Source organism: Acipenser ruthenus, chromosome 1 (genome assembly GCF_902713425.1).
Source record: "Acipenser ruthenus chromosome 1, fAciRut3.2 maternal haplotype, whole genome shotgun sequence".
NCBI lineage: Eukaryota > Metazoa > Chordata > Actinopteri > Acipenseriformes > Acipenseridae > Acipenser > Acipenser ruthenus.
Window position 1 is genome coordinate 57,841,877 of NC_081189.1, and position 26,727 is coordinate 57,868,603.

Sequence of the window (26,727 nt, forward strand, 5' to 3'; positions counted from 1 at the left end):
TACTGTGTGATATACACATACTTTCAATGAGTTTTACTGTGTGATATACACATACTTTCAATGAGTTTTACTGTGTGATATATACATACTTTCAATGAGTTTTACTGTGTGATATATACATACTTTCAATGAGTTTTACTGTGTGATATATACATACTTTCAATGAGTTTTACTGTGTGATATACACATACTTTCAATGAGTTTTACTGTGTGATATACACATACTTTCAATGAGTTTTACTGTGTGATATACACATACTTTCAATGAGTTTTACTGTGTGATATACACATACTTTCAATGAGTTTTACTGTGTGATATACACATACTTTCAATGAGTTTTACTGTGTGATATATACATACTTTCAATGAGTTTTACTGTGTGATATATACATACTTTCAATGAGTTTTACTGTGTGATATACACATACTTTCAATGAGTTTTACTGTGTGATATATACATACTTTCAATGAGTTTTACTGTGTGATATACACATACTTTCAATGAGTTTTACTGTGTGATATATACATACTTTCAATGAGTTTTACTGTGTGATATATACATACTTTCAATGAGTTTTACTGTGTGATATATACATACTTTCAATGAGTTTTACTGTGTGATATATACATACTTTCAATGAGTTTTACTGTGTGATATACACATACTTTCTCTCTGTGTCCCTTGTATAGGAAGATAAAAACCTTGTCCATGGAAATGTTTGTGCCAAAAACATCTTGCTTATCAGGGAAGAGGACAGGAAGAGTGGCAGCCCTCCTTTTATAAAACTCACTGACCCTGGCGTCAGTGTTACAGTCTTGCAGAAAGAGAGTATGTTTCCAAACCATCAAATCACTCTTTCAGACCAGACTTTTAGATTACTTGTTCTTACTGTTCTTTCCACAGAATCTGGTTGATAATAAGCTAGTAGGTTTCTTGTTATACATTTGCTTACATGAGGTGTGGGTTGTAAGGTTCAACAGATTTTAAACAAGCAAGTTGTATTTTATCTCCATAGTGTTTGCTGATCTTTCAGTAGACTTGTTAGGAAAAAAAAAAAGTTAATTCCAATAAGGCAACAATTTATAGCACAACATTGGCTTAAATCGATTTGGCAGTGCACTGCACTTGCACTCAAATATCATGAGGGAACACTGTTTAATACAGTGGTTGAATAAGAGATGCATGGCTTCACTAGACTGTTTAGACCTAAAACTGCTGTACAGGGCTGTATTTTAGATCATTTGTATTTTTGTCTATGATTTACTTCGGTAACGCACCAGAGATTGCCGTACATGAAAAGGTGCTATATAAGTGTAAATTGTATTATGTTTAGCACACCACTGCTGCCGTACAGGTTGGATAGCAAAAAATAACCATCTTGTAAAGCTCCCTGTGTGCTTTTCCAGTTCTTGTTGAGAGAATTCCCTGGGTACCACCTGAATGTATCAAGGATCCCAAGAACCTGAGCCAAGCCACAGATAAGTGGAGTTTTGGCACCACGCTATGGGAGATTTGCAGTGGTGGTGACAAACCCCTCAGTACGCTTGATTCTTCTAAAGTAAGTACAGTGCATATATGTGTTCTCTTACAAAGTTTTGCATAATGATTGCGCTTGCACCAAAACCCATTCAACCAACACTTTTTTTTTCCTTTAGAAAATTCAATTTTATGAAGATGAGCACAAATTGCCAGCGCCAAAATGGACAGAACTTGCCAATCTGATTAACAGCTGCATGAATTACAAGGCAGAGTTCAGGCCCTCTTTTCGTGCCATTATCAGGGACCTCAACAACCTCTTCACCCCTGGTGAGTCCGTCCTGCTCACCTCAGGGGAGCTTACCTTTCACCCATCCTGAGGCCAGTTCTGATTTGCAGTTTTGGTCGCCATGGCAACCACCTTCTCGTAGCTCATCTTGGCACAAATGGCCACACTATATTCCTAAGCAATAGCGTTTTCAAACCACTCATGCAATATCCAAAAGAGTAGCAGAAAATAAATTAGTTTGAGATTTTACCCCAAAGGGCATTCAAGGGTTCATATTGAGTACCTGAATGCAATGTTCTGAAATGTAACAAGGACTTGACAGTTTTAATTTTATTTTGTGCTTCTAGATTATGAGTTGCTTGCTGAGAGCGACATGTTGCCAAGTCGAGCTGTTGGTATTGGATTCACTGGCATTTTTGAGAACCAGACCCCTGCACAGTTTGAAGAGAGGCATTTGATATTCTTGCAGCAACTTGGCAAGGTAAGGCATTGAGTGTTTTTTTTGTAATTTTGTATTTGTTCCAATTTTTTAAAAATATTTAAATATACAAGACTGCAGTGGAGCATTAAAACAAGAGTTGTTGATGTAGAACAGGGGTTATGATAATAACATTCTCAAACATTTTCTGCTGAGCCCCCATGTGGAAGGGTGGTGGGCAATTCACTGACACAGAGGAGACCAAACTTTATTTGTAATGCCGGTCAGGCGCACTAATTTATTTTTACCCGCAGAGGTCGCTGTTGTCCATGGCCTAAATACTGACAACAGTAATCTGGACCACAGGGTTACCAATGCCGGTATACAGTCCAGTGCACATACAAGTGCTCAAAATAATAATAAAAACAAAAGGCACAAAGAAAAAGGGAAAATAAAACACAGTAATAAAACTACAAAATAAAGGTGCTGCACTCGGCAGCGTTACCCCGACCGTCGCTATCCGCACAGACTGGGTCTTCGTCCTACCTGTTGATACTGTTCGGGGTTCTGCCAAGTTTTTCCCCGCTGCTAAAAATTCCTTTTCTTTTTTTCTTTTTACTTAATTTGTTGTTGTGCTCGTTCTTCTCCAGCCATGCTCGGTCCGGCAGCAGAGCTTCTGCCAGCTGGCTCGTTTTAGAGGGGCAGGCTGAGGGAACAACAGAGTGTTATCTTACAGGGTGCAGAGTTAAATCGTCCGCCACATTTAGTAGGTAAAAGGTACTTATTCTTCAAATATACTAAGGCTGAGAAACCTGATTTGCACAAGTACGTGGAAGCAAACAGGAGAAGCACTTTCGTTGCAGTAACTGAAAGCCAGAATATTTAGTTTAGAGGGAAACCGAGAAGTCAGATCGAGGTTGGGATTGGAATTGCTGTTGAAACATAACATTGCATGAGATGTCAATTAAGCCTTCCTTCGCTTTGGATGAGAGAGTTAAAGTTGGTGACGTGAAGCTGGTAAATGTAACCCAGTTATATGCAGCTGGATTAGCATCACCAAAATAGTTAAATAGCTCTGAGCACTGGGCCCTGAGGTGTTCACTTATGAACTGCTTGATATAAGCATCAAAATACCATTTGACATTTCCAGAAAGTCACTCAGGGTTTAGAACATGTCCACATTTGTATTAATGACGTTCAGCTTCCAGTGATCAAACTTCTTGGTGAACAGGTTAATTTTATCACTCAATGTGAGGATGTTGGTTGCTTTTCCTTGCAGTGACATATTCAAGGAGTTTAAAGGGTCAAAATGTCTACTAGGTTCAAGTGCTGTCAGCCATTTGGGGTAGTTCAGGTGCTGGCTCAGGGGGCTCGGCATTAAGCAGAAACAGACGCACCTCATCTCTCAGTTCAAACAACCGTAGCAGAACTTTACCCTATGATAGCCAACAGACTTCAGTGTGTACTAGCAAATGATTGTGTTCCAATCCTATTTCTCCACAGAGACGTGCAAAAATGTGAGCATTTAGTGGGCTTGTTTTAATAAAAATGACAATTTGAACAGACTGTCAGGACCGATTTAAAGAAGGGGTCCATGTTCTTAGCTGCAAGGGCCTCCCAGTGAATCATGCAGTGTGTCCACACAGCTTCACTCTGACAAGTCTGCTGTTTTTACCCGTCGTAGCCTTTGCGCCATCAGTACAGATTCCTACACAACACGCCCAGTTAATGGATTATTTTTGTATGAACGTATTTATCAACTGAAATATGTCTTCCCTTGTAATGTATGTTGGGTTGCAGAACAGACCATTTTCTTTTACTGTCCGTTCTCATATGTACAATTGCAGACAAACATATTGGCACACTATGCTTATTATACTGTTATTCAAGTTAACAGATTAAGGATAAGCATATAGTAAATGTTAACCACTTTTTAATGAAACAAAATGCAAAATACACAATTTCTAGTAATATAACAAATAAGACAAAGAGAGAGGAGGAAGAGAAGACGTCCCCAAATATTTAGAAGTCATCTGTCTTTTCTGAGCCTGTCTGACACAAAATGGGCTCTTTGTACTACTGTTACTTACAAGTTTGTAAATACTGTGAATTTGTATCCCTTCCTTCATAGAATTTTTGCGTGTGATGTACTAAACTCCACAGGCTTCTCTACATATTTTGGGTGTTTTGTATGCAAGTATTGCTGTAGTTTATTCGGTTTTAGGCTGTCATTGGCCAATATTTAATTGCATAAAACACACAGAGGTCTTTGTTCTTTTTCCGAGTTAAAACTCGTAATTCCAGAAGCTAAATATGAACTGCAATATTTTTGTTTTTCTGTTTCTTTGCTGTACTTACATCTCCTTCAGTGCCCCTCTTACCACCAGTGCAGATAACAAAATAGTCCATAGCAATAATCCACTAATTTAATTAAAGACTTGTATACAGAATAGGGCTGCTACGATTAAATTGAAAATTGATTTTTCGATCAATTCCATTCCTCATTATATACATTGATATAAATACTGGATAATCGATTCAATAATTACATTTTTGTAACACGCATAGTTAATAACATTATTTAAGTTTATCAACGAAACTGCACCGAACACCCTGCCTTGCTATACACCTTATTCATGCCAGACTCAAAATGAGGCTTGGAGTGCAGCTGCTAGCTTCCGGTCGCTGATGTCTCCAACTGTAGTGGAGAGAAGTTATGGCGTTGCACTGTTGCGTTCCGTTTTGTGGTTCTGATTTAAGAAGTAACCCAGTGCACATTGCCCTTTTTAGATGTTAAAACTTCAAATTCTGTACATGTATTATTTAATTATATATATTTATTTTTTTCTGAAGAGAAATCTCAACTTTCATTTCTGTGTGAATGTACATGTTCTTCATTATAGTCACAAATTTGATTACATTTCAGTTACTGTCCGGAAGCCAATTGAGCATTTCCAGTCAGTCCTAATCAATAGATAAGTAAGATGCAGAAGCTTGAGATTATGCATGGATACTAAACGGAATGTGTCTTGTGGGATGCAATGCCCAGTTTGTATTAAAAAAACATATATGACACACCGAGTGTACTAAAAGAGTCTTTATTAAGCACAACTGAACAAAATTACAAAAACGTTTAGTAACGCGAGTTAACAAAAAATATGCTTGAGTTACACAATACTTGGTCAGAAAGGAGATCCTTAATGTTACATTGACTCCAAATAAACTGCACAGGAATAACAGAAAGAGGGACATTTGATTCTTGTTTTTAAAATGTCTTTACTTACCTTCTTATTATTTTACTTACACTTGTTCTACACACAAAACATTGAATGTGCTAATGGAACAACGGATTAGTATACAACTGAACAGAATCTTAATAATGGGATTAATAACTGAACAGAACTAAGCTTGGAGAAACAAACCAAGCCTAGGTTTTTCGGATATGGTGTTACCTGAACCCTGTAAGGTGACTCATTCTTTTTCATTGACTGGAACGCCTTAGTCTAACGCTACATCCATTCTCCTGCTTCTTAACTGTATTTAGAAAACAATTAACACATGCTTATGCCAAACCAATAAACGTGAAACAATACAGAGGCTTGATATCAACATCAATATTAATTAAAGTAAATGTTCTCTAACTAAAACTGAGAGATCTAAACATATTTTACGAATCTAGTATAGGTTAGTAGCTTATTCTCTTTCCGATCACAAATACACTTGCTAATTTACCTTCTACTTCATGAATATAACCCTCGATCCAATTGCTGTACCCTTTCTGCTGTATGTTTTTTGGAATCCTCGCATTATTACACCGTGTAACAAATTTTCTTTTTTTTTTGGTTCCTGGGTAGTAAGTGTTATTTCCTAATTGCTTATGCCTCAAAAGTATAGAAAATGGCTATTATTCCCCACAAACTTTGCTTTTGTGACCAGGACAGTAATATTTTGAAATTTACCTATTTCCAGAACATTCCAGGTAGATTCAGTGCTGAGTAAACTTGGAGTAACTTCTAGAACTTTCCAGTAATATAAATAGTAGTATAAATACAGGAGCCTTAAGCCCACCAGTTCAGTTTAGTTCCAGCTGCCTAAGTGGATACATATCTGCATTTTTCTGAGATGGCATCAAGGTCATAGGAGACTTCAAAATGGTGGCATTCCTGATGGGTCTCCAAGGCGGTTTTACCAAGTTTCCCTGCTATCTTTGCCTTTGGGACAGCAGGTACACCAAGGCGCACTACCACAGGCGGGACTGGCCACAGCGGACCGAGTTCTCTGTGGGGAGGAACAACATCAAGTGGGAACCACTGGTGGAACCCCGGAAGGTGCTGATGCCACCACTGCACATCAAATTAGGCCTTATGAAACAATTTGTCAGAGCTCTAGATAAGGAGTCGGCAGCCTTCAAGTACCTTCAAGACTTCTTCCCTAAGCTGTCTGAGGCAAAGGTCAAAGCCGGTGTCTTCGTCGGACCACAGATAAAGAAGATCCTGGAGTGCAATGAATTCCCCAAGAAGCTCACTAGTAAGGAGAAAGCGGCTTGGAACAGCTTTGTCGCAGTGGTTCGGGGCTTCCTGGGCAATCACAAGGCCGAAAACTATGTGGAGCTGGTTGAGACTCTGGTGAAGAACTACGGCACAATGGGCTGTAGGATGTCCCTCAAAGTCCATATCCTTGATGCTCATCTTGATAAATTCAAGGAAAACATGGGAGCGTACTCGGAGGAGCAAGGCGAGCGCTTCCACCAGGATATACTGGACTTTGAACGTCGCTACCAAGGACAGTATAACGAGAACATGATGGGAGACTACATTTGGGGGCTGATTCGTGAAAGTGATCTACAGTATAATCGTAAATCTCGAAAAACTACTCACTTCTAAATCTTTTGTAGTCATTTTTGTATTACTTTAGTATAAATACATGTTAATTTGGATTCATATGTTGTTTTTTTCTGACTTTATGTGAACGAAGACACACAAATTCGCCCGTTTTCTTATTGGAAATAGGTAAATTTCAAAATATCACTGTCTGGTCACAAAAGCAAAGTTTGTGGGGAATAATAGCCATTTTCTATACTTTTGAGGCATAAGCAATTAGGAAATAACACTTATCAATTTCTTCAACTCTTGTTTGAGGAGCACATATTAAAGATTTCGTCCACATAGTGATATTATCAGTAGCTGCGGCGGCCATGACAGTTGCTCGCACACCAAGCCTCGTTTTCAACCAAACATGGCCGCTGCGTGAATAAGGCATATTTACAGTATTTCTGCCGGACAAGCAGTGGGCGTGCTCTTCTTTTCCTGCTCGGGTTAACTAGCATCTGTTTTGCTGGTCCCATCCTACCAGCGAATCAGTTTTGAAAATGCTTTGTAAGTAGCCCTTCTGTGTATTCAATGTAAAAAAAAAAAAAAAAAGACGAGCCGCCTTGAATCCAGAGCAGGACGACAGGCTTGTATTCCTGGCAAACAGCCTGTAAATAAATTGTACACATTGAAGAAAACTGACTGTATATAGTTTGCGCTTCTTTGGAGTTTCAAAACTGCTAAATAATGAATATTGTGACTTGTTTCACCCTTTAAAAATACTGACCCAGAAACTGGATTTTAGCGCGATTGTGCACGTTTATTTTTACAAGCAAACTAAACAAAACAAACACACCAAAACCTAGCTCATACATAGAGCCTAACTATACTTTACTTTGTTTTCTTCACCTAAGTATAACTGGACGGCTAAGCCGTTTACCAGTACCCAACACTTTAATTCTTCAGACCACACAGGTCTCTGCTTCATGCGGCTTCAGCTTGGCACACAGCACTGACTGCAGGGTTGCCACCCTTTTATGCAGGGGCTCATTAACTCTGGCTCCTCCTGTGGCATTCTGGGGAATGTAGTCTTTTATCCCCTCATGGACTACATTTTCTTCTCCTCCGCTCCCTAGTCTGCTACAATATTTAACAATATTCAGTAACGTTAAAAAAATAAATAAGTAAACAATCAGTGATGCTAAACGAAATTTTGGAGTAACAATCAGCTAGATCTGTAGTTGGTATGCATGTTGTGGTAAGTAAATCAATGTATTATTATTATTATTATTATTATTATTATTATTATTATTATTATTATTATGTTTTTGGCAGGGATTCCTGCATTGTGTGTTTCACAGATAGTGAAGGTTACAATATTAACAAGATGCAATGTGTGATGCTGCAGCTGTCACTGAATAAAAAAAGACAATTTTCATAAACTCGTGTCTAGTTTATAAAGATTACATTCCAAAGTACTGTAATCTGTTTGGAATAAATATTTTAGTAACACTCCTGTAGTATGTTAAACTTGCCTTAGGCTTGTTGTGAATGTTGTTGAATGTTTTTGATGTTGAATGTGTTTTTGAATATGTTTTTTTTTCTCTTGACGCGACCAAGGCGTGATTACCCCTCGCATTAAGTTGTTGTGCACAAGCTTTTACTTAACTGCAATGAAATTAAAATCATGTCAGGAAGAGAGGAATGGAGTGAAAATGTATATGGGCGTTACAATCATCGATATTTATTCAAACGATTATATTTTGTGTGCCCAGTTAATCGATTGCTATTTTGAGGCTTAACTAACAGCCCTAATACAGAATAACTGTAATACACACATTTTATAAACCTGCTACCGTTAGAATACTGTAGCCAGTTTTTTTATTTTTTATTTAGGGAGGTCTTTCTCTAAATTGACCAAGAAAATGGGAGTGAGGGTTTTGGGTAGATTAGTTTACCAGTAAGTGTCCTTCTTCATAAGACAAATGTATTAGATTACCAGTAGAACAGGATGAGGAAGGTGCATCATGAATCTGTAAGTTAGTCCTATTGATTGATTTTATTGTTAGACTAATTTGAGACGATTTGTCCCGCGCCCCTGATACGGTGTTATGCCCTCTTTGTGGGGTGTGCCCCACAGTTTGAGAACCCCTGATGCAGAAGACCACAGCTTTCGAGAGAAGACTTTGTTCTCCACATAACTGAACCATAATATACTGTATGAAACTGTAGATATTGAATATTGTTGGTGCCACTTTAATGGCCTTGTGTTTGCTTGTAACTGTTATTTTGACTGGACCCCCTTGTAAATAAGTAGTCTACTAGTTGTACATAAACTGTACATATTAACTTACATGCATTGCCTCCCTCTCTCTGCAGGGCAATTTTGGCAGTGTGGAGATGTGTCGCTACGATCCTCTCCAGGACAACACTGGGGAGGTGGTAGCCGTCAAGAAGCTGCAGCACAGCACAGCCGAGCACCTGCGAGACTTCGAGCAGGAGATCAGGATCCTCAAGTCTCTACATCACGACAACATTGTCAAATACAAGGGGGTGTGCTACAGTGCAGGTACGCTGTGGAGACGAAGCATTTACTCCAGTCTTCCTTTTTTCTTTCTTCTGTTTTTTTGAAAAAATGGCGGTGGCATTTTGCACTCTTTTGCATTTTTGCACATTTCTTAGAAATATATAGTTTATTAATGGTGGTTTTCAATGTTACCAGATGTATATAAATAAAGTGAACTAAATATAATATACTGTGTGTCTCTGACACATTGTGAAGTGAAGTCCCTTGAATCACGCTCATCAGAAACCCTGGGGACATTTCACTGCAATACTGTTTTAACCACTGGCCATATCACTGATGCAGATCTTTTTTTTCAAATACTGTACATTTTACTTCAGGTTTACAAACTAACTTGCTTCCCGTGCATTAATGGATTAAGCAGAGATCACGCCTTGAAATGAAAGTAAAACTGCCTGTGACACTGCATCTAAATGTATAACACTTTTATATCTGCTTTCTCTCTCCCCCAAAAAGGACGAAGAAACCTGCGGCTGATTATGGAGTACCTGCCTTATGGTAGCTTGCGGGATTACCTTAACAAAAACAAAGAGAGAATGGATCACATGAAATTGCTTCTTTATGCTTCTCAAATATGCAAGGTGTGTTCTTTGTGTTTTTGAAACCTGACTGTTGGGAGGTGTTTAGTATGACAAGTTCTATATCACATTGCTTGCAAGATATCATCAGAAATGACAAAGTTCTTCAATTCTGCTTCTATTGCTTTATTTTCAGGGCATGGATTACCTGGCGACGAACAGATACATCCATAGAGACCTGGCAACAAGAAATATTCTTGTTGAGACTGAACACAGGGTAAAAATCGGAGACTTTGGTCTCACGAAAATGTTGCCAAAAGACTCGGAGTATTACAAAGTAAATGAACCAGGAGAAAGCCCAATATTCTGGTAAGCAATCAGCTAAAAAGCCCCATGGACCCTTTATATCATGGGACATGTTGGTTAAAACTGAATGGCATGATATGTTTTGTAACTTAAACTTTTCAAGACTGTCCTAGTACTTTGTAAAATGCTAACTGTCCATCATGTATATAAGATGTAGAACATTTAGCCAGTCTGGGTCTCTTTCTAAATCCATATCTATATGCTGAATTCAGCCCCTAGTTCTCTGGTATGGTATGTGATTCCCTTCTGATGTATGCAAAAATAGCTAATTAAAAAGAGTCTTAACACCTTTTTGCATTTAAGTGCATATTATTAAGATGCTAATTGCTTATGCCTTGAAATTAATTTTGGTGTTTTCATAGTGAATTTCATACCTGTCAACATTGGGTTTTCAAAATCCGGGAGCTTTTGTAAACTGAAATCTCATACCTGTCAACTTTTGAAAATACAAAATCGGGAATGGGGGGGGTGGGGTTGGGGGTTGCAATCTGTGATACCTTTTTTACTGTTTCCCCTATAGAGTAGGGGGGGTGCAGGTGTGTGGCGAAGTATGTGAACTTGCCTTGCTCACTGAATGCATGCCTGCCATGGGGCTCCCCTGGGTCCTAAACCCTGCTATGTACATACGGGGATTACAGTAACCACACACCTGCCATGAATTTTGTAGACATTAAAGGTTTGCTGACATAAGGGAGTTTAACAGTAGAATACTGGAGAAAATCTATCCCGGGAGATGTCCTGGAGAAGGGTCCAAAATACGGGAGACTCCTGGTGAATACGAGAGAGTTGACAGGTCTGTGTTTCACAAGTACTAAATTCTAGAATAGTTTTACCTTTGCAGTGTTCGCACCAGACAGTGCCATTGTCCTGGGAAATAACTTAAAGTAGATCTTTATTTTCTGATAGTATCGCTAATGAAAAAATCCTCTGTCTTGAAGATTTGATTGTATTTGTGTGTTTTAAACAATGCAGGTATGCTCCTGAGTCTCTAACTGAAAGCAAGTTCTCTGTGGCATCAGACGTCTGGAGTTTCGGAGTGGTCTTATACGAGCTGTTTACATTCAGTGACAAGAACCAAAGTCCACCGGCGGTTAGTATATACCTGCTCTTCTGTTTCATGCACTATATAAAATAATGTGCATACCTAATGGGTACCTATTGCACAAATATATGTGAGCTATATGATAGCTGTGTTCCATTTTTTTGCAAGTGCAAAATATCCACATGTCCTGTGCTGACAGATTAGAAACACCTATTTCATTTGTAATATAAACCACCTTACCAAAGAACAGCATGTGTTAAGTGGAGTTATGACTGGAAAGGGGTTATTTAGATTTTTATCGTAACACCTGTAATGTGTCAACATTTAAAATTGAGATTGATATAAATATGTTGCTGACATATTCCATTCAATTCTGAAGGAGTTCATGCGGATGATTGGAATGGACAAGCAGGGACAAATGATTGTGTACCATTTAATTGAGATCCTCAAGTCAAACAGACGGCTTCCCAAACCTGAAGGGTGCCCAGATTTGGTGAGTTGATATCTTTGTAAAGAATATACAGTATATCTAAGATGCATTGTGTTAGAAATTGACACATACATACAATTATATATATATATATATATATATATATATATATATATATATATATATATATATATATATATATATATATATATTACACACACATAAAGTGCTACCCTGTTATAACACGACCTGCTATAGTGCGGAATCGGTTATAATACGGTAAGGTCATGGCTCCCATTTCCCCCATAATGCAATTTGACTCGCAAACGTTGGGTAAACATTCCAGATGCTTTAAATGATCCTGGTGATGTTATCGTGAAATATGCTAGGATAAATTGTAATAAAAACACTGATAAAAAAAGAAAACCTACAACACTGTGATTTTGCTTTATTGCTGTTTTTACATTACCATATTTAAACGCATTTAAGTTGAACTGGGACATATAATATTGTGGCAGTGTGCCCCGTCCCTGTGCGTATTTTGTGTTTTGTGTTGTATGTGGTGTGTTTCATGTTGTCTGTTATATGTGAATATAGTGGTGCACGGAATATACATCGGGCTATGTAGCATGAGTGTTGTAATGTGTATTTAGGCACGGGGATTGCACAATCAATTCACGTGCAGATAAAATGTGTATTAGTATGTGAGCACAGGGAGTACACAAATGAGTTCATGTGCTGGGATTCAAGTGAATAATGAATTAGTAATTGAATCCTGGCACAACTGTATATATGGGTGCACCCTTTCACTCACTCGGGGTTGGGTGAGGAGAGAACGAGAGTCGGGAGGTAGAGTAAAGATTAATAACACCACAATTGCTATTTCATGCTGGAAGCACCAGCACGGTACTTGTTTGTCTGTCTCACCGTGTTTGTTTGTGTCTGTCTGTTTTGGCCACCGCACTGGTTGTTTTGTTCAGTGTTTTGTTTTCTGTTTAAACCTTTTATTTTTCAATAAACTGGCACATCAGCATGTTTCATACCCCAGCACTGTTGTCTGTGTCCACTGTCTTCTGGGTCTGACGTCACCGCTCAAGCCATCCTGTGACAAATACTTATAAAGCTCCCATGCTTCAACTGTATTTTTTTTTATTATTTAAAAATAAACTGTCCATTTAATCTTACAAAACAAGAAAGAAACAATAACTGTGTTATTTATTTACAGTTTGCAACATTTATTAAAAAAAAAAAATACAGTCGGCACTTGGATATCCGTTTCCTAGATACACGTCAGTCGCGTTTTTCCACCCTTGTATTAAGAATAAAATCAACATATCGAAATGTTGGGCAGCTGGCTCTTTGAGCTAAAATATATATATATATATATACAGTACTGTGCAAAAGTTTTAGGCAGGTGTGAAAAAATGCTGTAAAGTAAGAATGCTTTCAGAAATAGACATGTTAATAGATTATATTTATCAATTAACTAAATGCAAAGTGAGTGAACAGAAGAAAAATCTACATCAAATCCACTTTTGGTGTGACCACCCTTTGCCTTCAAAACAGCATCAATTCTTCTAGGTACACTTGCACAAAGTCAGGGATTTTGTAGGCATATAGTCAGGTGTATGATTAAACAATTATACCAAACAGGTGCTAATGATCATCAATTCAATATGTAGGTTGAAACACAATCATTAACTGAAACAGAAACAGCTGTGTAGGAGGAATAAAACTGGGTGAGGAACAGCCAAACTCAGCTAACAAGGTGAGGTTGCTGAAGACAGTTTACTGTCAAAAGTCATACACCATGGCAAGACTGAGTACAGCAACAAGACACAAGGTAGTTATACTGCATCAGCAATGTCTCTCCCAGGCAGAAATTTCAAGGCAGACAGGGGTTTCCAGATGTGATGTCCAAGCTCTTTTGAAGAAGCACAAAGAAACGGGCAACGTTGAGGACCGTAGACGCAGTGGTCAGCCAAGGAAACTTACTGCAGCAGATGAAAGACACATCATGCTTACTTCCCTTCGCAATCAGAAGATGTCCAGCAGTGCCAGTGGGACCCTGGTACACCCAACTACTGTCTGGAGAAGTCTGGTCAGAAGTGGTCTTCATGGAAGACGTGCGGCCAAAAAGCCATACCTCCGACGTGGAAACAAGGCCAAGCGACTCAACTATGCATGAAAACACAGGAACTGGGTTGCAGAAAAATGGCAGCAGGTGCTCTGGACTGATGAGTCAAAATTTGAAATATTTGGCTGTAGCAGAAGGCAGGTTGTTCGACGAAGGGCTGGAGAGCAGAACACGAATGAGTGTCTGCAGGCAACAGTGAAGCATGGTGGAGGTTCCTTGCAAGTTTGGGGCTGCATTTCTGCAAATGGAGTTGGGGATTTGGTCAGAATTAATGGTCTCCTCAATGCTGAGAAGTACAGGCAGATACTTATCCATCATGCAATATCATCAGGGAGGCATCTGATTGGCCCCAAATTTATTCTGCAGCATGACAACGACCCCAAACATACAGCGAAAGTCATTAAGAACTATCTTCAGCGTAAAGAAGAACAAGGAGTCCTGGAAGTGATGGTATGGCCCCCACAGAGCCCTGATCTCAACATCATCGAGTCTGTCTGGGATTACATGAAGAGAGAGAAGCAACTGAGGCTGCCTAAATCCACAGAAGAACTGTGGTTAGTTCTCCAAGATGTTTGGGCCAACCTACCTGCCGAGTTCCTTCAAAAACTGTGTGCAAGTGTACCTAGAAGAATTGATGCTGTTTTGAAGGCAAAGGGTGGTCACACCAAATATTGAATTGATGTAGATTTTTCTTCTGTTCACTCACTTTGCATTTTGTTAATTGATAAATATAAACTATTAACATGTCTATTTTTGAAAGCATTCTTACTTTACAGCATTTTTTCACACCTGCCTAAAACTTTTGCACAGTACTGTATATATATATATAACATATACAGACATGCTCAAATTTGTTGGTAACCTTACAGTTCATTGAAATAATGCTTCATTCCTCCTGAAAAGTGATGAAATTAAAAGCTATTTTATCATGTATACTTGCATGCCTTTGGTATGTCATAGAATAAAGCAAAGCAGCTGTGAAAAGAGATTAATTATTGCTTATCCTACAAAGATATTCTAAAATGGCCTGGACACATTTGTTGGTACCCCTTAGAAAAGATAATAAATAATTGGATTATAGTGACATTTCAAACTAATTCGTTTCTTTAATTAGTATCACACATGTCTCCAATCTTGTAATCAGTCATTCAGCCTATTTAAATGGAGAAAAGTAGTCACTGTGCTGTTTGGTATCATTGTGTGCACCACACTGAACATGGACCAGAGAAAGCAAAGGAGAGAGTTGTCTGAGGAGATCAGAAAGAAAATAATAGAAAAGCATGGTAAAGGTAAAGGCTACAAGACCATCTCCAAGCAGGTTGATGTTCCTGTGACAACAGTTGAAAATATTATTAAGAAGTTTAAGGTCCATGGAACTGTAGCCAACCTCCCTGGGTGCGGCCGCAAGAGGAAAATCGACCCCAGATTGAACAGAAGGATAGTGCGAATGGTAGAAAAAGAACCAAGGATAACTGCCAAAGAGATACAAGCTGAACTCCAAGGTGAAGGTACATCAGTTTCTGATCGCACCATCCGTCGCTTTTTGAGTGAAAGTGGGCTTCATGGAAGAAGACCCAGGAGGACTCCACTTTTGACAGAAAAACATAAAAAAGCCAGACTGGAATTTGCTAAAATGCATATTGACAAGCCACAATCCTTCTGGGAGAATGTCCTTTGGACAGACAAGTCAAAACTGGAGCTTTTTGGCAAGTCACATCAGCTCTATGTTCACAGACGAAAAAATGAAGCTTTCAAAGAAAAGAACACCATACCTACAGTGAAACATGGAGGAGGCTCGGTTATGTTTTGGGGCTGCTTTGCTGCGCCTGGCACAGGGTGCCTTGAATCTGTGCAGGGCACAATGAAATCTCAAGACTATCAAGGCATTCTGGAGCGAAACGTACTGCCCAGTGTCAGAAAGCTCTGTCTCAGTCGCAGGTCATGGGTCCTCCAACAGGATAATGACCCAAAACACACAGCTAAAAGCACCCAAGAATGGATAAGAACAAAACATTGGACTATTCTGAAGTGGCCTTCTATGAGTCCTGATCTGAATCCTATCGCACATCTATGGAAAGAGCTGAAACTTGCAGTCTGGAGAAGGCACCCATCAAACCTGAGACAGCTGGAGCAGTTTGCTCAGGAAGAGTGGGCCAAACTACCTGTTAACAGGTGCAGAAGTCTCATTGAGAGCTACAGAAAACGTTTGATTGCAGTGATCGCCTCTAAGGTTGTGCAACAAAATATTAGGTTAGCGGTCCCATCATTTTTGTCCATGCCATTTTCATTTGTTTTATTATTTACAATATTATGTTGAATAAAAAATCAAAAGCAAAGTCTGATTTCTATTAAATATGGAATAAACAATGGTGGATGCCAATTACTTTTGTCAGTTTTAAGTTATTTCAGAGAAAATTGTGCATTCTTTGTTTTTTGTGGAGGGGTACCAACAAATTTGAGCACGTCTGTGTATATATATACATGTGTAACAAATTAATGTACTTAATGTTAATGTACTTAATGTAACAAATTAATGTACCGTTACACGCGATTTCTGACTCCGTCACCAGTTTTTTGATACAAAGCCCATCTCTTCAATGTTATAGTTGATCTGACTATCCGTCACAGCCCGCATTTAAAAAAAATAAATAAATAAACTCTCTAATGCCAAATCAGTCTGACTTATATTGTGCAGTTACACAGCGCTTCCTCCAGTTTTACCTGACGAAAATGCAGCCAGAACAAAGCAAACGAGACAAGCTAGGGTAATGTAACTGCAATTAGATACTGCAATGTATTATTATTTTTTTTTTATCTGTGATTTTTAGTTGTTTTGTGAATTTTCATTTGCAAATGAACTGTGACATTAGGGCCTCATCGAGCATGATGTTTTGCAATTTTGAATACTGACTTTGGATACTGTTTTAATTCTGGAAACTTTTTTTTTTATATCTTTTGCTAAATTGCATTACCTTTTACTTTTCACGAAGTTCTGTGCATGGGTAACATTTTGATTTCATTTTGCTGCTGGGTTGTTAACAGGGAATTTTACATACTGCTACAATACGTACTGGATTTAAAAGTATGTACTGTATTACAGTCCACGTGTCCAGTCGTCTCTTTTGGCAAGTGATATTTTCAGAATCATATCGATCTGAATTAAAATACTTTTGTTAAAAATATAGTACTGTACCAACAAAACCAATACAGTACATCTAAATGGAAGCCTACATTTTTTAAAACACAGTCCTTTCAGATATGTGTTTTTGATATTGTCAGTGTTTCAGGGAACACAAAAAAGATACAAAGGTTGGAACGGTCCAAAATGAAATAATCAGATATGTGTCACACGCGTTTAACCGTCACTGAAGTCAAAATTTTATAGGGTCGGATATGTGAGTGCTGACTGTACAATTTAAATGAGAGTGGTGTAAACTTTAAACTGGTGGAATAGCAGTTTCTATTATACTGTATATATTGTAACGACCCGGGATTTATACTGTTACACAACTGGTCTACTGACCCTGTTGTGTGTGTGTGTGTGTGTGTGTGTGTGTGTGTGTGCGTGTTTGTTTGTTAGCAGGGAAGCGATAAGCTTTCCTGAGCCTGCATTGGTGGGTGACGTCCGGGGAGGTGGAGACATGAAAGCATATAGGAGGGTGCCCATATCAGTGCGGGCAGAGCAAGTGAGACAAGCTGCTGTGAAAGTGCAGACTGTTTGTTGTTTTTGGTCTGGCCCAGGCTTACGGGCCGATAATAATCGTCCCAATAAACCGGGGATTCGTGTACCTGTAAATTGTGTGTGTCTGCTTCCTTCATTTTCCTCGGTATGCTACAATATTAATTTGGCCATTGTAAATCATTTCATGAATAAAAATGCCAATATTTGTTATGAGGCGAAACACAAATAACGCGGTCTCCTAATTATGGACCCCGACAACCACATTATAACAGGATAGCACTCTATGTGTGTGTGTATGTGTGTGTATATATATATATATATATATATATATATATATATATATATATATTAATGCGTAATATACTGCATTAAATACTTTTAAAAACACAAGATAATGAGAAAGGTCTAGTAGAGGAGGGTCCAGTAACGCAATGCTAGATGCATAATGAACAACATTATATACAACGTGTCAAAAAGAAACACAGATATTATACAGATGAAATTCATTCTAAGAAGCTGCTGCTGCTTCTTGTTGACTATCCTGCCACAGTGTTATCCAATGGCAACGTGTTATTGCATTGTGTGTCTATAGTTACCATCGCTGAAACACATTTATTGAGGTAAAATGTAGAACAAATATCACAATTTGAGTCAATTGCTAGGTCTTTGATCTTGTCAAATATAAATTAATATTTAAATATAACTAAACTCTGTCAGATTTAAATTGACTGACTTTGTTGAAAGAATAATTTGTGAACATAATATTAGAAGAACAACAAAATTTTTTGGAGATACCTTTTAATAGGATCAGCAGGATATGTGTATAAAATACACTAGCTTCCGAGACCACTAAGATCTTGAGGTAAAAATTGGAAACTGGGGTATTTTAGAAATTTGACCTGTAAAGGGAAAAACATGTTTTCTCAGTTTCAGCTTCTCATATCAATGAGACCTCAATAACTGCTCTGTGAATGCTTTCTCTACATCTAGAGATACTAAAGGTGTGGTATTTTCTTTTATGTGCATGGCCTACAATGTTCCAGCACATTTTAGTATTGTGATATAAATGTCGTCCAGAAATAAATATATTTTTGTCTTGGATGAAAAATCAGAGAACTTAAAATTGTATAATATGTACTAATGAGGTGTGGCAATGTGCCCCGCCCCTGTGTGCATATTATGTGTTGTATGTTGCGTGCGTGTGTTAATGTTGGTGTATAGTCATTGGTACACGGGATATAAACGGGTCTGTGTTTTACGTGTATTTAAAAAATTGTATATTTGTATTTAGGCACGGGATTGCACTATCACTTCACGTGCATTTAAAGTATGTAATAATATGTGAGCACGGGGTTGCACAGAATTAATTCACGTGCTGGGATTCAAGTGAATAATTAATTAGTAATTGAATCCCAGCACAACAGTATATATAGATGCACATTTCTTTCAGTCGGGGTTGGGTGTTCGGTGAGTGGAGAATGGGATTGGAGACGGAGGTAAAGAGAATAGTAGTAATAATCGTTAAAAGAAGCTCACCGTGTTTTGTCTGTTTGGTCCGTTTTTGTTTGTCTTTTTATTTTGGCGTATAGTGCCATGTCCTGTTTTGTGTTCCAACCTTTTATTTTCTGTTCTGTTTATTAAATGCTGAGCGAAAGCATTCGCTCAGCTTCACCAAACCACACCTCTCTGTCTGTTTATTTCCTGCTTCTGGTCTGACGCCACCCACTCCGGCCGTCTTTGTGACACGTGGTGTCCTGCGTGGGATTTACAGCGCCGCCAGGACTCAGGCCAGAGCAGGAACTGCATTTTTGGATTAAAAAAAAGAAAGAGGAAAATAAAATGGCAGAAGACGCCATCAAAGTGCGGGACTGGATCCTGGAGAATGCTGGGCTGGAGGCCCAGTCTATACCAGTAGCCGTCCGGTTCCTGCGCTTGATGGACAGAGAGCGATGGGAGGCGTATGCGAGGGAACAGACCGTAAGCACCTGGGAGGAAGGTGTGTAGTTGGTCCTCAGCTACCTGGAGGCAGTCATAACTACAACAGCCCAGGTAGCAGAACCACCAGCAGAGGAAGAAGGCCTGCTGGTTTTGCCTCCCAAGCGGGAGGAGCCTGAGCGTCCACAGCCCAAGCGGGAGGAGCCTGAGCGTCCACAGCCCAAGCGGGAGGAGCCTGAGCGTCCACAGCCCAAGCGGGAGGAGCCTGAGCGTCCACAGCCCAAGCGGGAGGAGCCCGAACGTCCTACGCCTGAGTGGGAGGAGCCCGAACGTCCTACGTCTGAGTGGGAGGAGCCCGAACATCCTACGCCTGAGTGGGGGGAGCCCGAACGTCCACAGCCCAAGAGGGGGGAGTCGGTGCGTCCACGGCCCAAAAGGGAGGAGTCGGTGCGTCCACAGCCCAAAAGGGAGGAGTTGGTGCGTCCACAGCCCAAAAGGGAGGAGTCGGCGCGTCCACAGCCCGAAGAGAGGGAAGTCGGGGCTTCCACAGCCCTAGGACCCAAGCTGCCAGCAGAGGGAGAATACCTGTTGGTTCACCTGCTGCTGCCATCCCGAGAGCTAAAGGGGGAGGAGCCATCGCTGCCGTCCCAAGAGCCAGAAGGGGAGGAGTTACAGGCTCAACCCCCTGAATTTTTCTGGGGGGGAGAAGGGCAGGATGCTGGTGTCCCCCAGCAGCCTCTATTTATGCTGCTGAAGGGAGCACGGCGCACACCAGCCCAGCCGCCACAGCAGAGGGAGCCAGCACCGCCACAGCCTCCCTCCGAGTGGCCAGCATCAGCCCCATGGCCTCTGCCTCCACCGCAAGGAGCAGAGCAGCAGGAGCTGCCTCTGCCTCTGCCACCTCCACCGCTTCCTCCACTAGGAGCAGAGGAGCAGGAGCTGCCTCTGCCTCCACCACCGCCAGGAGCAGAGGAGCAGGAGCTGCCTCTGCCTCCGCCACCACCACCGCAAGGAGCAGAGCAGCAGGAGCTGCAACTGCCTCCGCCACCCTCACCGCTTCCTCCACTAGGAGCAGAGGAGCAGGAGCTGCCTCTGCCTCCGCCACCACCACCGCCACCGCCAGGAGCAGAGGAGCAGGAGCTGCCTCTGCCACTTCCAGGATCAGGAGCTGCCTCTGCCTCCGCCACTGCCAGAAGCAGAACAGCAGGAGCTGTCTCTGCTTCCCGTACCTCCACCACAGGGAGTACGGTGGCCGGAGCCCCAGAAAAGGGAGCTGTCGGCCACGAAGAAGGGGGAGGAGGTATGGAGACCACCAATCCCAGCAGCAGTTTCGCTGCCGGAGATCGTGGGGGAGGTCCGGAGACCTGCTCCCACTGCAGCTTCTTCGCTGCCGGCAGTACTGTGGTCTGAGCCCCACCAAGGGGAGCTACCGGCTACGAAGGAAGGGGGAGAGGTCAGGAGACCAGCATCCCCCGCAGCAATTTCGCTGCAAGCGTGGACTAGCAGGCTGTCAGCCGTGCCACTACCGGCAGGGGTGCTGACAGCATGGCCAGCCATGGGCCTACTGAAGCCTCCCTTCCCAGCCCGAGACTTTGTCCTGGACTGCTGGATTTTTAATGGGGGAGGTGGCCGTTGAGGCCATGTGTGCTTTGCATAGGGGGGGGGGGTATATGTGGCAATGTGCCCCGCCCCTGTGTGCATATTATGTGTTGTATGTTGCGTGCGTGTGTTAATGTTGGTGTATAGTCATTGGTACACGGGATATAAACGGGTCTGTGTTTCACGTGTATTTAAAAATTGTATAATTATATTTAGGCACGGGATTGCACTATCACTTCACGTGCATTTAAAGTATGTAATAATATGTGAGCACGGGGTTGCACAGAATTAATTCACGTGCTGGGATTCAAGTGAATAATTAATTAGTAATTGAATCCCAGCACAACAGTATATATAGATGCACATTTCTTTCAGTCGGGGTTGGGTGTTCGGTGAGTGGAGAATGGGATTGGAGACGGAGGTAAAGAGAATAGTAGTAATAATCGTTAAAAGAAGCTCACCGTGTTTTGTCTGTTTGGTCCGTTTTTGTTTGTCTTTTTATTTTGGCGTATAGTGCCGTGTCCTGTTTTGTGTTCCAACCTTTTATTTTCTGTTCTGTTTATTAAATGCTGAGCGAAAGCATTCTCTCAGCTTCACCAAACCACACCTCTCTGTCTGTTTATTTCCTGCTTCTGGTCTGACACCACCCACTCCGGCCGTCTTTGTGACATGAGGCAATGAGGATAATCTACAATATTAGTGTTTAGGTTATCCCATTTCTAACCACTTATTAACCCTATGTGTATTTCAGATCTACTCAACAATGATGGAGTGCTGGAACAACAACAAACTCCTGAGACCATCCTTTAAGGATCTAGCCCAGAGAGTAGACACTTTCAGGGACAGCAAGGAAGGATGAGTGGAGCCAATTGTACTTACTCAAAGCAACATCCATGAAAGATACATTCTCCAGCCTCAGTGGCACAAAATTGGCAAAGCTAGCCATGAAGATTCCAGGCGCAGTATTTGGCTGTGCTTTGGCTGGCCTAAAACACTTTACTTCCACAGAAACTTTACAGAGACCGTTGTTGTTGTTCTTAGAGGGTTTTTCTAATTGTATTATTTTTTATGTTGTATATTGGCATCAGGGCTGGCTTTAGCCTCTCATTTTAACAAGGCGAAAATGGAAAATAGTGGCTGTTTTTTTTTTTACAGATAATATATACAATCAACAAACAAATTATAGTTTTAAAAATACTTTTTTTTTTTAATTGTAAACTCAGTGCACTGCAGATTATATTTTAGTCATGCCTTCAGCAGTGAATGTAAGTTGAAAACATGGTTTTAATATATTGCTTTCTGTCTTGTAAAATATAAATCTCTAATTTTGTAATTGTTTTTCATTGTAATACAGGTGCTGTTGGATTAAAATATATATTACTGCTTGTGGACTACTGAATGTTATTTATATTTAGCAGCAGTATGTGTGTTTCCTTTTCAAGTACGAAATGTATCCATTACCGTATGGGTATTTACCTTCTAGAGACCCGAAACCTGAATAAGATACCAAAACTGCTCTCTGAGACAGTCATGCCCCACCCCCAGAGAGCCTTGTTCAGATAAGTACTTGTTACTTCTATCTGCTAATGATTTCACATCTATTGTGTTTTTACACAAATGATATGTGATATTAATAGTTTTTACTAATTACGCGTAATTTGTGCATTACAGCCTGAAGCTTGTTACGTCCCACTGTGGCCTTGTGCCCCACGTGAAGCCAGCAGCTAGTCGCTCCTTCCCAGGGATCCAGCAACATAAGTGGCCTGACTTTTTGCAAGAGTTATTTATTTATCGTTTTGGCTTTGGCTAAAAATATGAGACGTTTTATATTTATGTAATTGTTTAAATTACTGTATTTGTTGAGAGGTTTTTCTCTTGTGTGTGTTTTTTTTGTTTTTTTTTTACAGAGACTACATGCAGGCCTGTCAGGACCAAGATACTTTCGGTTGTGATTGCTTGTAATCTCTTCTGTTCTCACAGAATTACTGCTGGAATGTTCAGCGCCACCTGCCTCATCTGTCCACTTGAGGTCCCAGGGGGCTACTAGTGCAGATTGGCCACAGGAGGACATACTGTCCATCACCTCCTCTGAGGATGTGGGAGAACAGGAGCTGGCATTCCCGTCTGAGGACGTGGAGTCTGACAGCGCATCCCCTGCAGTTAAGCTCTCCCTGTCGGCAGAGCTTCTGCCGCTGATCAAGAGGGCCACTGCAATTTTACAAGTGCTCTGGCCTACAGATGGCAAAACAAGGCAGTCCATCTTTGATGATGAGCCTACCATCTCTACCGTGTCCCCCCCCCAGTGCACCCGGATTTTCTTTTTGAAATCAAGTCTTTCTAGGATCACCTGGCAACAGCTCCTGCTGTTTCCCGGTCAATGGACACCCTATATAGGGTACATGATGCCCATTTTCTGCTTCTATTGGCGCCTTGGTTCAGGTACCTAATTTAGTGAGCCTGTCCAAGGACGCTACCTACCCCAACAAGCCATGCCGGATCTCTGAGGTGATCCTTAAGTACACGATCCTCAAGTATCCTCAAGTACACCAGTGCGTTCGCCGCAAGGCTGGGCAATAAGCCTACCAGTGCCATTTGCTGAGGTCCCTTTCTGAGAACCACAGGCCCTCACTGCAACAGTTGGATGAGCTGCTCCTGGTTAACAAGAACCTGCTCCATGTGTCCTTGCTCAACGGGCAGGCTGTGGGTAGGAACCTGGCTGCGCTGGTAGCTGCACATAGGCAGCTTTGGCTTTCCCAGGCACGTGTGCCTGACGGGGACAAGGCACCGCTGTTAGACGCCCGATTATACCAGTGCATACGTTTGGTCCCGTGTAGTCGAGATGCTGCAGCGCTGTCACTGCACGCGGGAATTCACAAAGGAGCTGGTTCGCCTGCTTCCCAAGCGACCACCTCCAGTGCGTAAACTAACAGCAAACAGGCGTCCTAGCCTCAGCAGCTTCAAAGACTGGCACAGCCGGCTGCGCCCGCTGCCAGAGGTGATGTCCGGAACCGGCCCGCAGCTGCTCGCTACAGAGGCTTTAATAAGTTCTGCCGCCCTATGCAGAGACAGAAGCTGCAGGCCAAGCCACAGGCTAAGGGGCAGCACTAGGAATTTGCTGCCACAGGCCTAGGGTCCCACAGACATCTGGGTGCTTACTACCATTCAGACCAGCTACTCTCTGCAGTTCAAGCATGGTCCTCCTCCCTTTCGGGGCGTGACAGCAACATCAGTCAAGGACCAGGATGTAGCAGCTCTGCTGCAAAAATTTGCATGATAGACCCCCTCCAGTTGTAGGAAGGGTTCTACTCCAGGTACCTCCTAGTGCCAAAGCGGGATGGTATCTGAGCTGAAGGAGGTTCAAAATGTTGTATTTGGGTTTTAGAGTTAGTTAAGTTAGTTAGACAATTTTGGGTTTAATATTGATTGTTGAAGCAGGAAAAACAGATGACAAGGAGAAAGCTTTGAGTGCATCATATGGCAATTTAAAGGGGACCCTGTGTTGTCTCAGAGATAACATTTTGGGGCTAAAATCCTAGTGTCTGGAGAAAATCAGTCAGCACCAGGCCAAGGTGCACCTAGTAGCCCCTTTTTGGCCCAGGTTTTGAACCCTGATGCAGCTCCTGAGCGGCCAGCGGTGGAGACTGCCCAAGCACTGTGACCTGCTCAGTCAGGCATAGGGGACCTTATGGCATACCAACCCATTGAGCCTGTAGCTCTGGGTCTGGCCTTCAAACAGGGTCATTGACACGCTGTATCCACATGTTCCCAGTACAGGTACAAGTGGGGTGTTTTCCAGATGTGGTTTCTGCCTCGTGGGTTCGACCCCACGACCTGTCCCATGGCAGTATTACTGCAATTTTTGCAGGACCTTTTTGTCAAGAGGAAAACCCCCGAAGTTAAAGGTCTATCTGGCAGCTAATTCAGCTTGCCATTGTTTAAAGGAGCTCAGCGGCTTCAGCCACCTATAAAGGACATTGTTCCTCATTGGAGGCTAAATGCAGTGCTTAATGCACTCATAAAGCCTCCATTTGAGCCCATGCATTCAGCTGAGCTGTAATTTGTATCACTCAAATCGGCTTTCTTGCTTGGTATCACCTCCGCAAAGTGGGTGAGTGAGATGCAGGCAATCCTGCATCTCTGTACCAATCCTGCCTTTTTGCTGAAGACGATCACGGAATTCCATGTCTGTGGAATTGGAGGCTTTCCATCCACTTCTTTTCCAGTCTGACCAAGACATGCGGGCCCTGGCGTACTATGTTGACAGGAAAAAAAGTTGGAGGCAGTCCAAACAATTTTTTGTCTGCTATGGGGCTACGTCCCATGGTCAAGTCCTGTCTAAACAGCAGCTGTCCAAGTGGATAGCAGACATGGTCAGGACTGCCTATGAGCTGGCCAATATGCCCCCTCCAGAAAAGCTCACTGCCCACTCCACCAGGGGCATGGCAACTTCGTGGGCTTTATTCCAGGGTGCATCTGTCGGAGACATTTGCAGTGCTGCTGTGCGGGCTAGTCCCCATACATTCACTAGGTTCTACAGACTGAATGTTGTGGATCCTCAAAACCCTAGTTTTGGAACTAGAGGGTTAAGGGCAGCTTCTCAGTCGACCCGTACACCACAGGCATAAAGGTTTCTCCCTCAATTTTTTCAATCCTAGCTATTTGTTATTGGGGTTCTGTATGGCTTAGCCTTGTAACATTACAGTCGTTCTACAATATTGCCCTTGCGACGGTCACCCATATGGTAATGGTTACATTTCTTACTTGAAAGGGAACGTTATTATCATATCCCTGGTTCCCTGAAACAGAAATGTAACCATTAACCTTCAAGGTCGCTGCATCCATGATTGCAGTAGGCTTGAAGGAAAAATGACGATTTAGATCTGTGAGCAAAGTCTATTTATGCTCTCAGGGTAGAGAGCAGCTTTGGTATATCCTATTCAGGTTTCAGGTCTCTACAAGGGAGATCATTAATACAAAAATTTAAAAACAACAGAAATATATATATATATATATATATATATATATATATATATATATATATATAATATGTATATATATATACACAGTGCCTTGCAAAAGTATTCAGACCCCTGACCAATTCTCTCATATTACTGAATTACAAATGGTACATTGAAATTTCATTCTGTTTGATATTTTATTTTAAAACACTGAAAGTCAAAATCAATTATTGTAAGGTGATATTGGTTTTATGTTGGGAAATATTTTTAAGAAAAATAAAAAAACTGAAATATCTTGCTTGCATAAGTATTCAACCCCTGTGCTGTGGAAGCTCCCAGTTTACACCGATGAAAGAAATTGCCCTAACGAGGACACAATTACCTTACCATTGGCCTCCACCTGTGAACCATTAAAGTTGCTGTCACATTTTCTGGATAAAAACCCCACTGTTGAAGGATCATTGGTCAGGCTGTGAATCTGAA

At 41.2% G+C, this 26,727-nt stretch overlaps 1 protein-coding gene across 3 annotated transcripts in view; it reads left to right on the forward strand.

Annotated features, from left to right (window-relative positions):
• Positions 1 to 22,671, forward strand: part of LOC117421267 (tyrosine-protein kinase JAK2-like) — a 101,306-nt gene extending 78,635 nt beyond the window's left edge. For all 3 annotated transcript variants that reach the window (XM_034035431.3, XM_034035430.3, XM_034035432.3), the window contains exons 15-24: positions 692 to 830; positions 1,409 to 1,560; positions 1,658 to 1,808; positions 2,115 to 2,248; positions 9,373 to 9,562; positions 10,034 to 10,158; positions 10,292 to 10,464; positions 11,434 to 11,551; positions 11,883 to 11,996; positions 22,038 to 22,671. In XM_034035431.3, the coding sequence (XP_033891322.3) occupies positions 692 to 830; positions 1,409 to 1,560; positions 1,658 to 1,808; positions 2,115 to 2,248; positions 9,373 to 9,562; positions 10,034 to 10,158; positions 10,292 to 10,464; positions 11,434 to 11,551; positions 11,883 to 11,996; positions 22,038 to 22,145 (1,404 nt within the window). In that variant the 3' untranslated portion in view covers positions 22,146 to 22,671. The remainder of the gene's footprint in view (positions 1 to 691; positions 831 to 1,408; positions 1,561 to 1,657; positions 1,809 to 2,114; positions 2,249 to 9,372; positions 9,563 to 10,033; positions 10,159 to 10,291; positions 10,465 to 11,433; positions 11,552 to 11,882; positions 11,997 to 22,037) is intronic.
• Positions 22,672 to 26,727: the final 4,056 nt, after the last annotated feature.